Genomic DNA, 16,981 nt, shown 5'->3' on the forward strand with positions numbered 1-16,981 from the left:
AGTAACACTATTTGTTGTACTTCTTTTATTAAAACCCATACCAGGAAAAATGCATTCTTAAATACAGTCATTCAGCAGAAAGACAAGTAAAGTAAATAAATCTCAATAAAATCACTGTGACACATAAGCTAGACTTCAGGGTATCTATAGATGATGCTGGCAAAATACGCTGTAACGTTTTGTTCAGAGCAGTGATTTGAAAAGGTTTAGAACAGAAAACAGATTTGTAATAAAATGCCGAGGTCAGTGCAGTTTTTTTCCCTTAGGTTTCCCTGCTGAATTACAAATCTGAAGACTTTAGAGTTAGGCATACCTTTCGTGCTGGGGTGGGAGTGCATTGTGCCCTTGTCTTTCTTCAGCCTTACCTCCTAATCCCATTGCTTAATACTCAAAGTAAAGAGTAGTCTCAGTGGAAGTGGTATCATGTTATAAAGGTTTTGCGCCCCCCACTGTGTGAGTGTCCAATTTAGCCTTCATCTGTGTGTGACCCCTGTTTAAAAGCATCATGATCCCTGTATTAGCATTTATATTGGTGAGACTGGGATGCACACAAAAGGTGCAAGTAAAATGCATTTGTACACATGCAGCCTACAGTCTCTTTTGAAACAACTTCTGAAGACCAGCATCTTAAATGAAGTCATCTTTTTATTTTTTTCCATTTTCAACAGCTTAAGAAAACTTTTTTTTTTTAATTCAGGATTTTCACAATTACAATGCACAGCTCATTCCAGCAAGCAAAAGATTGGTCTGTAATTTTAAAACTAATTAAGCTACTTGTTTGCCTTGGTGATTAAAGTACTTAATAGGTTAATTTTATATATTCATATGTAGATGCCTAGAAAACTGGCAAAAAAACAGGACCTTGATGTTATTGAACATAAGCCCTAAGAAAAAAATAGGTCTTTCTTCAAATCATTTTGAACATTTTAAAGAACTGTCAATGAGTTTAAAGTTCAGCCATAGGCCAATTCTCTTTAGCTCTCTTTACACTTCTGAAAGTAAAATATGTGCACTGAATGGTACAAGAGTAGTTCACCCAGGGTTGTAATTAGACTAGCATTATATAAAGGATATTCAGATAACAAGGGACCAAATAAAGCATCAATGAGGTCACTGAGCATCTTTGTTTGAAAATTAATGAGATTTTTAATAAACTGAAATGTGCTTCCTTATTATGATGACCTAATGAGTTACTTAATATGTGGGAAAGTCTGAGGTCGAGCTGGACCCGCACCTGCAGTATTAACATGCTGCAGGCTTGAGGAGATTTCCACATTTGATGTTAATCAACCACCCAGTGTTTGTATTCAGCAAAAAATGAATGTTTAATTACCAGAAAATTTAATTGCCATTTTATTTCAGACAAAGAGTGGCATATAGAGCTCATTGAGGTTATCAAGAAGGACCAGTGGTCAATTGGGTCAATGGTTTGAATTGTTTGACAGACCTAGATGAACAAGTAAAGTTCAAAAATCCCAAGTAAAATTGAGAAGTTTGTCACAGAATCTGTTAGAAAGAGCTGTCATAAGTGATTAAAGTGTATAAAAGCCCTCTGCGATCAAAAGTTCAAGTTCCCGCTGCAGATTTAATTAGAATTTGCATCTCTTTGTTCTTAACTCCTCATGAAGCATGATCTGATTACAAGGGTGAGCAGTTACAACAGGGAATAATGTGCTTATTTCTCTAACAAAAGTGATATTATTTTTTAGGTCCAGGTTACTGACACCAATCGAAGACTGCAGGATGCTGGGAAAGAAGTATGTCTTTTTGAAGCACTGAAAATTAAAAATGTACAATACAGTGAACATTCAATGTAATGATTAGTTTTTCAGACTTTAGATTAACTCTTGTTGACTTTGTTATGTAAGGTGACAGCTCAGACAGAAGAAATGATTCGATGCAGAGTTCAGCAAAGAAATATTGCTACTACGGTTGAAAAGCTTCAGTTGTGCATACCAGGTGAGAAAGGACTGACAGAAATGTGTTACATATATGTTTCTGTCAGAATGATTTAACAGGACCTGAAAACAAAACGATGTGATGCTGTAAATCTAAATAAACAGAATCAAGGCTTATAATTTACCTTTATAAAGCTTTATCTAGAATACTTCCATTTAGTGTTATAATTTTTGTAATTACAAGAGTTAGTGCTTCTCAAAGGTGATAAAACCATACTGTGCTATGTCCATGTTTATATCGCCTTGGTCAAGAGGCCATTACATTTATACAAGCATGAGAAGTGAAATTCAGGAATAAGTGTGAAGGAATCAGCAAAATCTAGCAGACTGGCTTAATTTTTCAGATACTTCTTATAGTAACTGTTCAGTCTCTTACAGGCCCAACTAAAATGGAAACAAACACCATTTATGATGTAGCTCAATTTGGTGTATTCTTAAGTAGTACTCTTCACTGAAGACAAACTAAAGAGTTCTTATACTGATATACATCTGCAATATGAAAATGTAAAATTCCCAAGTCCCCTTAGTTCAGCTCCGGGTCATGGGGGAGCCAGAGGCTGTCCAAGAAGCAGCTGGCACATAAGCAAAGGACAGGGCACCAGTCCAACGGAGGTCCCACTTGTGCACCCACTTAGAGTCACACTCACACAGGGCCAAGTAAGAATCATCAATTAACAATACTGTACATCTTAGTGAAAGTGGGTAGAAAATATGAACCCGGAGCTTTGAATCAATTTGTTAGCAGCTCTACCAACTGCACCATCATGCCACCCAACACATTTGGAAAAAAGTACCTACTTGTGTAACTCTTTCATACATTAACAGAAGTATCTTTTTAAATAAATAATTATAGATTTATCAATATTTTTTGAGTAAAATGGAGAAGTCATGATAACAGAAGCTAACGTGAGATATGGCCATTTGTAAATGGAAGTTCCAGTTATGAAGATTCTTGGAGAAAGTAATCCTTAAAGCTGGGAAGAGGGAGATTGAGTATGGTTAACAGTCCTTTGGGTTAAGCAAGTTTAGAGTTTGGTTGACCTAATAACTGCACTTTCATTTCTGCATATCTTACAGTATTACATACTATATGCTGAAATCCTTATCTTTAGCAAAATGTTATGGCCTAACATTAATGTTTCATTTTGTGGCGTTTGTGGTAGTTAAAGAGGTAGACATGCTGAATAAGTCTGTGCTGTAATGTTTGGCAGCATGCTGTGACTGTTTGATTGTATCATCTCTTTCCTCATGATTGGTTGCCAAGATATCTGCAATTTGTTGCAAGTAGCACAGAACGTCCTAGTTAGCCCCAAACTAACCACTATATGTCAGTTCTGATCATCTGCAACTTTATTTTTTTAATCAGTGAAACAATACTTCTTAATTCCTCAATAATGCTTCATGCATTGTGTGTTTTCGTTCCAAAATTGCAATGCACCTGCTGTACCATCAGACTCTCGTTGTTTTTTTTAGTAGTGGGCAGTTAAACTGTTTACTCCAATACAATCATTTTAATGATCTGCGAGCAAGACTGCATTTATGTAAGAGCCTGCATTCTCAGTCAGCTTGCACTATGGAGTCAAAGTTACTGGCTGTCCATAGCTCAGTTATATGTATTGTTTGATTGTTACCTGTACTACCTGATACTTGTTGCATTTTTACAGTATGTCTGAAATTTATGTTAATTTTATTTGATACATTTGCATGTTTAATTATCTTTGTTACATTTAATTGCTAAAGCTTTGTTTAGTAATTTGTATTTGATCTAAATAATTCTGTATACTGTACTGCATGTGCCTGCACCAGTGGGAGTAGCAAAAGATACTTTTCATGTATTGTAAAGTATAAGTTTGATATTCTATGGTAGAAAATGAGAGTTAATTTAATAAAAGATAATATCCCTAGGCTGGGCTGTAACCCTAATTGAAGTGTTAAACTGTAGTTTTTGATTTATTAATTGTACATAAATATGAAAAGACTGTTTTTATTTCAGTTCTGGAAATGTACAGCAAGCTTAAAGAACAACTTGAATCTAAAAGGTGAGATAAGCATTTACTGAATTTTAATAATTGCAATAATAATGAAAAATACATTTTTAATGTTGTTTATAAAAATAATAATTGTATAAATAGCAGTAATGACTTTTCGCCATCTAAAATGGATTGTCTCTTAATAACATCTGCAGAATGAGCCTTCAGAGCCAAGCCCCATCGTACACTATTAGCAGCCCTGGATTAACTACTTCTATTCACCTGTTGAGTTTAATTTTTAAATGTGTATCACAGTCGCACTAACACAGGTCTAATTTAGAGTTGCAAAATAAAAACAAACATATTATTTTGCAGTAGCAATGATCAAAACATGGTATGAGTTTTAATAATAAATGTACGAAGGTATTAATGTTATTATTTAAGTTATTAAAAATGAAGACCACTTGCATATTATATTATTATATGGTATTGCATTTAAGTTTTCTGTTGGCATTATGGTAGTGCACATAAAGTAAGTTTTAGAGTGAGAAGCAGTAACAGAATGGCCTCAGTGGGAGAAAAGTGCTCATATCTGCGTATTCATATCACCTTCCATTATATGTAATATAGTACCTTTCATTATCAATCTATTGTAGGGGGTGAGGGTAAACTTACTATATATACTTATATCTGTTTATGCTCATGTACTTGTATTTTATTATGAATTGCATTATGATTTACTTTTATATAAGTTACGTATTTGTGTAATGTTAATTAAAAACTCGTTAAGCTCTATATGCACGCCACAATGTGCCTGTTTCGTTATGTGGCAGGATGATAACCAAGCATCAAACTGTTACCATCTTATAAGGAACCACATGTCATCATTTACTTGCCAGTATATAAGGAGTAACACAGTTTTTTTTCAAATTAGAAGACAAGGAAAGCATAACTAAAGTGTATGTGTACTTCTCCACAGTGTTATGTGGGTTGAGATTTATTTGTTTAAAAATAAGGAAACCATATGAAAAAATAAAAGTTATGTTAACAGCTCCATTGTGAAAACTTCAAGTCAGAATTTTCCATGACATCTCATATCAACTTGTAGTTTTCCTTGTATTACTTTGTTTCCAGGTATGTTCTACTGTTCCATGCATTCAATATTGCAATATGACTGGACACTATATGTAATTTAGTTGCAGCACTTTTTTTTTTATTATTCAAACCATTACTGATGAGCTTTGTTAGAATTACTATAGTGAGGATTTAAATAATCAATATTCAGTACATTCAAAAGCATCCAAACTTAGGGGTTTATCTTAAATTCATATCTGTCCCAGTTTTTTGATGAATGTCATGATAGCAACAAATCATCATGATATTACAACAGAGCTGTTCAGACCAGATTCCTAGATACTAGCAATAGTTTTCAGTCCCTTGTAATATTTTTTTGGAATTCCAAGGCTAAATAAGACTTCAACCTGAGCTGAGGTCGCCTGTGGGGCTCTTTCCAGTGGGCTGTGTATCGAACAACTCCTGTTACTGACCTTTAGGCAACATGTGCCTTTTATCCATGGTCCTTCTCTGTTGTCTTGCTCTTCACCCTGTCATAATGAGCGAGTCTAGAAATCCTGTGCAGCAACCTCATTTCAGCTACATGAATACCCAACCTCATTCTTTAATGACTTTAATTTTGGGTGGGTATGTAGACTGAAAGTCAAAGGTTCAGTGTTGAGAATCAAGTTCTATCTCACCACCACTGTTCATTACCTCATCTACAGAACTGGTGCTACTATACCGTGCTGGTCATGTTCACGATTGCATTTACATGCTAACAAAGAAATCAAACAGAAGATCTTTGAATGTCTTCCAAACAAATTTATCTTTCAGGTGTTCCCAAGACACCAGTACCACACATTTGGGCCTTCTGGGTCTCTCCATCAGATGAGATGTTTTTCTGAACAAGTTTGCCAAAGGTGATCTGGTGATCATTCAACACCTCTGTTTAACTGAGTGTACAAGGCTTACAACTTCAGATCGAATGACATGACTACAAAGTCGATGTTTGACCTTTAGCCCAAGATTCTTTAGTAACTGATCTGCATATAAGCATCATTGTGTTGGAACAGGGTGTTTGTTGTAGACAATCAATGACTGACGCAGAAATCTAATAACAAATCACTAGGATTAAGAACAGACAGCTCTTCCGATTAGTGCTCCTCCATCTTACTTTTTGCCCTGATAAGGACTGGAGCCTCTGCATAGAACTATAGAGTCAGAGAGAAATACCCTTTTGCACACCAAATCTACCATTTCTAAAAGCCACCAATACGTTGAAACATTGTTAGGCACATACACAGAAATCACAGGTTCTCAAGTACAATCTTCAGTTGTACAACAACCAAATGAGAGCTTTTGATTATTTCTGTACCTACATGGGGCATTAACTCTGGGTAACCACCAATGTATTAGAGAATTGATTGACTATATCTTCTTTGAATTTTTAGACCTTTCAGGACCCTCTGTCCTTCCCCTCAACAAACTATACACCATATTATAAGAGTCAATGAAAAGGTCTACAACATCTGATCTGTTACACACATACCTATAACTTTACTGGTTTTGCAATTGTCTCCTAACACCTTGCCTTTTTGCCAGATGGCTGCTTATTTGGTCTTTTTTTAGTATCATGTCACCAAGCACTTAGATATGAACACCAAGTTAGGCCTGATTCCAAAAGTGGTCCTTATGTCTAAGTTCTGAGAAAAGTTCAGTTAGATTTACAGAGAACTCTGATAGTAGTCTAAATTTGGGGTTGCTGTTTCTCTGGCCCCTTCCACTTTGATCAGTTTTCTCAGGTAAACTTACTGATGGATAAGAACACAAGACTCCTAACAATGTAAATGTAATCTTTTGGGGATACTGTATAAGCCATTTCTTTCAGAAAAAAGTAAAAATGTATTTGATCAAGTAAGAAAGAAGTAAAAGCATACATGATCTGACAAAGTTTGATAATATTGTGAAATTCAAATAAATACATCAGAGTTGTATGTAAAATTATTTTCATCCTTGCAATTGTGAATGATGCTGTGTTAAAGATTAACTCGTTGATTGACTGGTTAATAATCAATGAAAATGCAGGCTCCTATTATAGAACAAGTATTGAGCAAGGGAAGCACATTTTCTGGGAACTGGTTCCTTAAAAAGTTCAGCTCTAGTAAAACCACTAAATCTCTTTCCCAGTTTCCATGGCAGAAATGTGGAGACTGGGAAATACGACAATATGTAATGAGGTCTCTGACAATTTTTTGTGTCCTTGTCAGGGAAGAAAAAGGCAGAGACCATTGTTAATACTTTTTCAAGGACTGACATGCTAATCTACGTAACACTCATTTACGATCTTTGTATTGGTTATGAGCATACATTGGGAATTCCGTGTCCTCATTCCTCCCACATATATAAGCAGCATTTATGGAGTTAGAAAACTTTTTTAGCGATTTGTGCATTTAAAATTTGGCCTGCTGGAAAGTTCAAACTGGTGCTTTTGGATGAAGTGCCTCTGCATGTTCTTTTTTGCAGTTATACCTCCTATAACACCATGCCTTCCTTATATATGCCATTTAATACTAAGGCAGCTAAAATATATTTTAAGTTGTCACTCTTATTTCAATCTGTTTTGTGTGTGCTTGTGAGTGTGTATATACAGTGGTGTGAAAAACTATTTGCCCCCTTCCTGATTTCTTATTCTTTTGCATGTTTGTCACACAAAATGTTTCTGATCATCAAACACATTTAACCATTAGTCAAATATAACACAAGTAAACACAAAATGCAGTTTTTAAATGATGGCTTTTATTATTTAGGGAGAAAAAAAATCCAAACCTACATGGCCCTGTGTGAAAAAGTAATTGCCCCCTTGTTAAAAAATAACCTAACTGTGGTGTATCACACCTGAGTTCAATTTCCGTAGCCACCCCCAGGCCTGATTACTGCCACACCTGTTTCAATCAAGAAATCACTTAAATAGGAGCTGCCTGACACAGAGAAGTAGACCAAAAGCACCTCAAAAGCTAGACATCATGCCAAGATCCAAAGAAATTCAGGAACAAATGAGAACAGAAGTAATTGAGATCTATCAGTCTGGTAAAGGTTATAAAGCCATTTCTAAAGCTTTGGGACTCCAGCGAACCACAGTGAGAGCCATTATCCACAAATGGCAAAAACATGGAACAGTGGTGAACCTTCCCAGGAGTGGCCGGCCGACCAAAATTACCCCAAGAGCGCAGAGACGACTCATCCGAGAGGTCACAAAAGACCCCAGGACAACGTCTAAAGAACTGCAGACCTCACTTGCCTCAATTAAGGTCAGTGTTCACGACTCCACCATAAGAAAGAGACTGGGCAAAAAACGGCCTGCATGGCAGATTTCCAAGACGCAAACCACTGTTAAGCAAAAAGAACATTAGGGCTCGTCTCAATTTTGCTAAGAAACATCTCAATGATTGCCAAGACTTTTGGGAAAATACCTTGTGGACTGATGAGACAAAAGTTGAACTTTTTGGAAGGCAAATGTCCCGTTACATCTGGCGTAAAAGGAACACAGCATTTCAGAAAAAGAACATCATACCAACAGTAAAATATGGTGGTGGTAGTGTGATGGTCTGGGTTGTTTTGCTGCTTCAGGACCTGGAAGGCTTGCTGTGATAGATGGAACCATGAATTCTACTGTCTACCAAAAAATCCTGAAGGAGAATGTCCGGCCATCTGTTCATCAACTCAAGCTGAAGCGATCTTGGGTGCTGCAACAGGACACTGACCCAAAACACACCAGCAAATCCACCTCTGAATGGCTGAAGAAAAACAAAATGAAGACTTTGGAGTGGCCTAGTCAAAGTCCTGACCTGAATCCAATTGAGATGCTATGGCATGACCTTAAAAAGGCGGTTCATGCTAGAAAACCCTCAAATAAAGCTGAATTACAACAATTTTGCAAAGATGAGTGGGCCAAAATTCCTCCAGAGCGCTGTAATAGACTCATTGCAAGTTATCGCAAACGCTTGATTGCAGTTATTGCTGCTAAGGGTGGCCCAACCAGTTATTAGGTTCAGGGGGCAATTACTTTTTCACACAGGGCCATATAGGTTTGGATTTTTTTTTCTCCCTAAATAATAAAAACCACCATTTACAAACTGCATTTTGTGTTTACTTGTGTTATATTTGACTAATGGTTAAATGTGTTTGATGATCAGAAACATTTTGTGTGACAAACATGCAAAAGAATAAGAAATCAGGAAGGGGGCAAATAGTTTTTCACACCACTGTATGAGGTGTGACTGTTTGACTTTTGGAACAGCCGTGTAGTGTTGCCCATGTTATAAAGTGCTACAGTAATGTTGGTGCTGTTGAAAGTGGTGTATGGTTAGGATGCTATGAAAAAGTTAAGTGAGTTTGAATGGCATAAGAGATTCAAGGTGGTGTAAGAAGATGTGAACAACAATGCCAGAGGTGGATCATCCATCAAGTCAATGCCTCAAGCCATGATGCACTCAGTGTTTGCAACTTCCTGGCTGAGAAATCAATTGCCAAATTGGCTCATCCACGCTATTCACCTGATCTAGCGCCTTGTGATTTCTGGCTCTACCCAAAAATGAAAAATTGCCATGAAAAGGTGAATATTTTCAGACATTTCTGACATCCAGCGTATCATAACGTAACAACGGAACTCAAGGGTATTCCAGAAACAGAGTTCCAGGCATGTTTCTAGCAGTGGCACCATCATCTAACTAAATGCATAGCTGCAGAAGGAGATTATTTTGAAGGTGTCAACAGATACACATATGTTTTTTATATAGGTTCATTACAAGAAATTAAATTGTTACACCTTGTGTACTGTATATATTTATATATACATGCACGCATACAGAAACTCCAGAATAAAATATTATTACTGAATATGCTTACTCTTCTGCTCTGACTGAGGCATACATTAAGAATTTTATATAAAGTTAATACACTGTGTATTGTATTGTAGTGTATTGCATGATTTGTCTTATAAAACTTAAATGATGTCCATAGCAGGCATCTTGTGCTATACCAACATTTTTTTAGACAACCTTTGTTGATGATAATCCATATATCAGTGTAATTAAAGCTGAATGAAAGTGTTCCCCTCTTAAGTTAGTGTAGTATCAGTGTTATCATACAGTTGTAGCTCAGTCTTGAAAAAAATCAAAAAATAAAGCTCTTCTGTTATATCTGTGTTGGAAAAAATGCTGAAGTTTTTTTTTTTTTTTTTTGAGGTATTATACTTCAAAAATATTTGTTTTCAGTTGCCTGCCAGCAAGTACAACCTGTCTTTATGGATAGATCACTCATTTGCTGCATCTCCACACTGATCTTACAAGTGTCAAAAAAATACCAAACACTGCTTTTGTCTTTTCTAGTGACGGGCTTCCTGGCCATCATCAAGAGAAGGAGGGAGGGTGAAGGTGCTCTTCTTGCCAATGATTGATTACTTATGTAGCCATCAGTCGAGGTGGCAGACCTTTCATGAAACTAGATATGTTGATTCTTTAGTTTCTAAGGTTGAAAGTAACATAGTAGCACTTTTTGATTGTGTGGTATCACAATAAAAACTGGACTTCTCTGTCTTCCCAGCTTACTTATGCCATGTTGCCTTTTTGAAAGAAAAAAAAAAGTGTGCCAAAAAAAAAGCATTGAAGGCAAAGAGTCAACACAATTATTCTGAATAACACATATCAGCCATGCTTAACAGACACATTAGGAGGCTATCTGAGCTTGGGGTGCAGGAGGCTTTATTACATAAACATAGGAAGCTATTTGGTCATTTTGATGAGAATTAGTATGTGTTTAGCTTTAAATTATGAGCTTAGGAAAAAAATCATGCAGGGTATCATTACAAGGGTAGAAATCTGTATTTTATCTAACAAACTGAAGTAGAAGAAACACAAATTGTTATCTCAGCTTGGATTATCTGAATCCCAAATGCAGGCTGGAATGTGTGTTAGCTGCACAGATAACTAACTCTTTTGTAAAATATGTAAATAAATTTACAAAACATTGAATTAAACAAGTAGTGTTATTAAATAAAAAAACAAAATTATAACATACACCTTCAATTCAGACATACTGTTGAAAGCTAAAACACTGCAATTATAGAGTTAACTGCAGAGTCTGAGGTTACTGTAGACTTTGCATCCTTTAGTAGTTTTATTTATTGTTAGAATTTAAAGCATGTTATAATTGCATTGTACATTCTGGAATATTTACATTAATAAATTCAGTAATTAAAGTGGGATCACTGCAGAGTCTGAGGACGCTATACATTTTGCATCCCCTAGTAATTTTATTTAATGTTAGAACTTTAAACAATATCATGATCACACTGTAAATTCTGGACTACTGTATTTGGATGAATACATTCAATAACTTATGTAGGGTTTAAGCCATTTATCAATTAATAAATTAACCCTTATTTTTTAAATTTGCTCTAATCTTATCTGGAAGTCAGTGCTGCATTTTAACAACTTGTGTTATGTCAAACTTCTTATTGGTATGTTATGATGCTTCCTTAACTGTTTTGAAGTTATTGTACAGGAAAAAAATTAATGATTTGTACAACCCGACAGTGAAGCATTAAGGCAGTCAGTTCTCTTTGACACATATGACTGAACTCTTTTTTCTAGATTTACAGCCAAAATTTTCACTCCTCCATTCCTCACCTTCACCCCAGCATTTGCTTATTGACATAATTGAAGAAACATTTGGTTACAATTGATCATTACATCTGAGTGCCATCACAATATCAATGAAACATCATTTTTCTGGAAACCTGATGGATTATGTGGATCAAAGATCACTACAGGCACACATGCATTATCAATTAAAACATTAGGATGAAAGGATACAAACAATTACATTTAGAAATTGCTACTCCATTCAGTCAGTCAGTCAGTCAGTCAGTCAGTCTTTGTCCAACCTGCTATATCCTAACACAGCCAATCCCAGCCAACACAGGGCACAAGGCAGAAACAAACCCCCGGCAGGGCGCCAGCCCCACCGCAGGACACACACACACACACACCCAAGCACACACTAGGGGCAAGCAATACACCTAACCTGCATGTCTTTGGACTGTGGAAGGAAACCCACGCAGACACGGGGAGAACATGCAAACTCCACGCAGGGAGGACCCAGATAGCAAACCCAGGTCTCCTTACTGCGAGGCAGCGGCGCTACCACTGTGCCACTGTGCCGCCCCGCTATTCCATTCATTTATTTTAATTGTCTTGCATATAGTATTATTGCCATTCATTTCTTTCTTTGCTATAATCAATGCATTGTTTATACTGCAATGTGTCTGATTAGCCTCAAGATGTTTCTGTTATTAAAGAAAAGTAGTAAATAGTTAATTGAATCACAAATTTCACAAAGCTATGTTTTAGATGTAAAAGGTTTATTTTAGCTGAGTTAAATGTAATACAGAATTAGAGCTGGTTGAGAAAACAATAAGGAGCCAGAATTTTAAGGTCATTGATTATGATTTTGGTGTTGCAACTGACAATGTGTTAACATTCTTTGGAGTTAATAATAATAATAATAATAATTCATTATATTTATATAGCGCTTTTCTCAGTTCTAATATCAAGTATTCTCGTAACACATGTATGCAGCTTGATTTTAATTTTTTTGAAATAATGGCTGGATTGTTATTTTATTATGGGATTGAGTGGGGGTGAGGAGCATTGTGGGAAAGCAGTAGTTAAATGTAAATTTATTTATACTTAAGAATATGACAGCATACTGGTTTTATAAAAAGTTGTAAAAATAATTACGGATAATATACAAAAATACTTTAGAATTTTCCAAAAATCATAATATTCTGATATGTTCAAAGAAATGCTTTATAAAATGTCATGATTTTAGCAACCTAGGAATGATTAGTCACATCAGACAAAATATATTTTATAATTTAACATTTAATCTACATCAGGAGTAACATCAGTGGATTCAAAGTAAGTATTCAAACCCATTCACTTTCTACACACTTTATTATGTCATAGATTTAATTTTAAATAGATACATTTGCCATTCTGACCATCAGTCTACACTTGTAATGACAAAGTGAAAACATGTTTTTAGAAAGGTTTGCACATGTATTTAGAATCAAAAACTGAAACCTCTCATTCATATAAGTATTCAGAACCATTATTCAGTAATTTATAGAAGCCCCCTTAGAAGCAATTACAACTTTGATTCTTCTTGGCTAGGTCTCTACAAGCTTTGCACACCTGGATTTGGCCAGTTTATCTCATTCTTCCCAGCAGATACTCTTAAGTTCTATTACAGGGGTATCCAACACGTTGCTTGCAAGCTACCGGTAGCTCGCAACCCATTTCCAAGTAGCTCACCAAAGGGTTAATGAATTCTACATAAATTTGAAAACTTGATTAGTCAAATTAGGGGTGGGCAATCTTTCCAAAAAACCATATCACGATCCTTTTAACACAAAATCACAATCCACAATCTGAATTGCAATCTATCTTTTCAGTATGACATACACTTAAGAGAATATCCGGACTCAAATGCATCAAGATCTAAGTAACACTTTATTTTAAATATCAAACAAAGTTGAATTCAATTGTTCTCTTGTTTGCTAGCTAAGCAGAGTTAAGGAACACGCCCCGCAGCTGGCGAGTGAGTGAGGAAAAGCCCCTCCCCTCGGCCCGCTGCATGTTTTTTGGATTTGTGTAAATAAATCGGTACCGCAAGTGAACTATGAGACATAGCGAAATGAGAGAAGTCGCAAAATCAACTGGAATGTTCAAGCAAATTATAGAAAAAACCCCAATCTAAATCCATTAAGTATTTCTCCCATGAAAAGAGGACGGACAGACATACATTGGATTTTATATATCATATATTAGTAAACCTTCAAAATAATATGCAGTTAAAGTCTCAACAGCCTTCTCAGCATTTCTGGAGCTTGGTAGAGCCAGATAACTATAAGAATCTTCACCAAGCAGCTCTGAAAATGTCTGCTTTGTTTGGGTCTACATACCTCTGTGAGTCTGCCATTTCTGACATGAGTGTCATGAAATCAAAGTTCAGAACAAGACTGACAGATGAACATTTAAATGACTCCATAAGAGTGAACCTAAGTGGCTACACTCCACCATACACCTACCTCTCTTGTTGACTCCATGTAGTGCCAGTCATCTCACTAACTAAAAAGCACATCACACATGCAACTGGACATGTGAATACTCTTGTGAAGTGAAACAGTGACATGTAATAAAATAACAAATGAATAAGTAATATCTGTGTATTTGTAATTGCATTGTTTTGTTCTGACAGCATTCATGCTTCAATTCAATAGTGTGAGATACACTAGAAAATGCATACAGACATACAAAATGCACTTGCAGTTGAACTAAATTTTTTTTGTGATGTTTTAATGCAAAATGTGAGTTGTGGACACCAACATTTTGTAAATGTTCAGGCAAAACAAGCTTATTCAGATTGTTCGGTTTGAAATAAGCTATGAGAATAAATGTTAGAAAACATGAGTAGCTCTCGGCCATTTTCAGTTTGTAAAAGTAGCTCTCGGGAGAAATAAGGCTGGAGACCCCTGGTCTATTAGATATGATGGGAAGTGTCTGTAAATTGCTGTTTTCAGGTCTCTCCCCAGATGTTCTATAAAGTTTAAGTCTGGGCTTTGGCTAGGTCACTCAAGTGCAGAAGCCACTCTAGTGCTGCCTTGGCTGTATGCTTCAGGTCTTTGTCGTGCTGAAGGGTGAACCAATGCCCCAAGGTGAGGCTGCATGCACTATGAGACGGGTTTTCTTCAAGGATCTCTCTGTATTTGGCTGCATTCATTGGACTGCTCCCAGTCCCTGCCACTGAGAAGCACCATGCTTCACCTTAGCGGTGGTGTAAAGCAGGTGATGAGCAATGCCTAGTCTTCACTTGACATACTGCTTGGAGTTCTGCTGAAAGAGTTTCATTTTTGATTCAGTAGACCAAAGTCCTTTAAATGCCATTTTGCAAACTCTAGGTTGGCTGTCATGCCTTTTACTCAAGAAAGGCCTCTATCTAGCCACTCTGCCATAAATGCGTGATTGATGAAGTACTGCTGAGATGGTTGTCCTTCCAATGGCTCTGGCATCTGAGCAGAAGTCTTCTGAAGCTCAATTATAGTGACCATTGAGTTCTTGGACACCTTCTTGCCTTACTCAGTTTGGCTGGACAGCCAACTCTAGGAAGAGTTTTGTTGGTTTCAAACTTCTGCCATTTTACAGTGATTGAGGCCACTGTACTTCTGGGAGCATTTAAAAGTTTAAGAAATTGTTCTATACCCTTGCCCTGATTTATGTCACATCACAGTTTTATCACAGAGGTCTACAGTGAGCTTCTTGGACTTCATGTGTTAGTTTTTGTCCTGACTTGCAGTGTGAATTGTTTGGTCTTATATACATAGGTGTGTGACCTTCTAAACAATGTCCAATCAATTCAGTTTGCTGCAAGTGGACTCCAGTGAAGTTCTAGACACAACACAAGGAGAATTAAATGAAACTGGTTGTACCTGACCACAATTTGGAGTGCCAAACAAAGGGTCAGAATACTTTATGTGAGAGATTTCAGTTTTTGATTTTTGATAAATTTGCAAACGTTCCTAAAAACATGTTTTTACTTTGTCATTGTGGGTTATTGAGTGTATATTGATGAACAGAAATGGCAAATTTATACATTTAAAATTAAATCTAACATCCAATAATGTATACAAGAAGTGAAGAAGTCTGAATACTTCCTGAGTCTGTTGTTTTGTTTCTTATTTTCATGGGTTACCTTTTCAGCATTTAAATGATATTTTTGCCTTGTTTGTGAAGAAAGCAAATAATAAAACACCTTTTAAAGAATTCAGTTAAAGCTGACATTTTATAGCCAGGATTTGGAATGTTAGCAGTAGAATGCTACTAATTTGTAATAGTTTATATTGTTTATAATCTTTTTAATTTTTGCATCTTAGGTACTATGCTGCCCTCAAAACAATGGAACAACTTGAAAACGTTTATATACCTAGAGTTGGCCAGTATCGATTTTGTCAAATTATGGCAGAAACTCTACCCAAATTGCGTGAGGAAATTAAGGACATTTCCATGTCAGATCTGAAAGACTTTTTAGAAAGCATTCGGAAGCACTCTGACAAAATAGGAGAAACAGCAATGAAGCAGGTAGGAATACATAAATCGCATTATGTGATATTCTTAAGAACCCTATTGTTCTTTTGGATGATTGCCTTTAAAACATGGAACACATTCTCCTATTGTCACTCTTTGTTTCTAACCTGCAACAATGACAACCATATAATGCTTAATTAATTATTGTGGATACTGAGGTTATTTTGTTTTTAAAGAAAACATTTGTCCCTGCAGTGTTAACTATTTAATTTTCAAAAATGTGTCGTTTATGAAAATGCCTTGATTTTTCAGCTTCAGTGTAATTGTCTTGAACTTTTTATTTCATTTACAATTTGCATAGGGGACTATATGATATGTTTTAGTTTGTACTTATGATTTCGTTCTTCCCAGTTTTATATTTAACATTTAGTAAGTCATTACTAAGTCATACTAAGACTGAATGTATGGATTTTGCACATTCTCACTGTGTCTCTTCAAATCTGTACAAGTACAAGTACAAGTCTTTGTGTATGTGTTAAGTGTCTTTCAATAGACTAGCTTCAGATTCATGTTGTTTCCCATTTTATGTCTTATAAACCTGGCTTCAGTTCTGCACAATCCTGTAATGTTAGTTTGCTTTAGTACACCGATGAATCAGGACTGAGAAAGTAGATTTTTTAATTAGAGGATGCCTTTTACATTTTTGGCCTAAACTAGATGCTTTATAGTTGTATTTTTTTATCAATAAATTTCACTGTGTTAAAAGATGTTTTCAGATTCATTCCATGAGGTGCCGGTCTGGATAGATTACAACAATATGGCTTAAAGTTTTAAGACTTGGTCTTTAGCACAT

General features: G+C 35.9%; 1 protein-coding gene across 3 annotated transcripts in view; it reads left to right on the top strand.

Moving 5' to 3' along the window:
* The window catches only part of exoc6 (exocyst complex component 6), a 180,423-nt gene that overhangs the window by 58,582 nt on the left and 104,860 nt on the right, over positions 1 to 16,981 (top strand). For all 3 annotated transcript variants that reach the window (XM_051922833.1, XM_028795360.2, XM_028795361.2), the window contains exons 3-6: positions 1,710 to 1,757; positions 1,869 to 1,959; positions 3,952 to 3,997; positions 15,978 to 16,182. In XM_051922833.1, coding sequence (XP_051778793.1) covers positions 1,710 to 1,757; positions 1,869 to 1,959; positions 3,952 to 3,997; positions 15,978 to 16,182 — 390 coding nt within the window. The remainder of the gene's footprint in view (positions 1 to 1,709; positions 1,758 to 1,868; positions 1,960 to 3,951; positions 3,998 to 15,977; positions 16,183 to 16,981) is intronic.

This window comes from Erpetoichthys calabaricus, chromosome 2, assembly GCF_900747795.2.
Source record: "Erpetoichthys calabaricus chromosome 2, fErpCal1.3, whole genome shotgun sequence".
Lineage (NCBI taxonomy): Eukaryota > Metazoa > Chordata > Cladistia > Polypteriformes > Polypteridae > Erpetoichthys > Erpetoichthys calabaricus.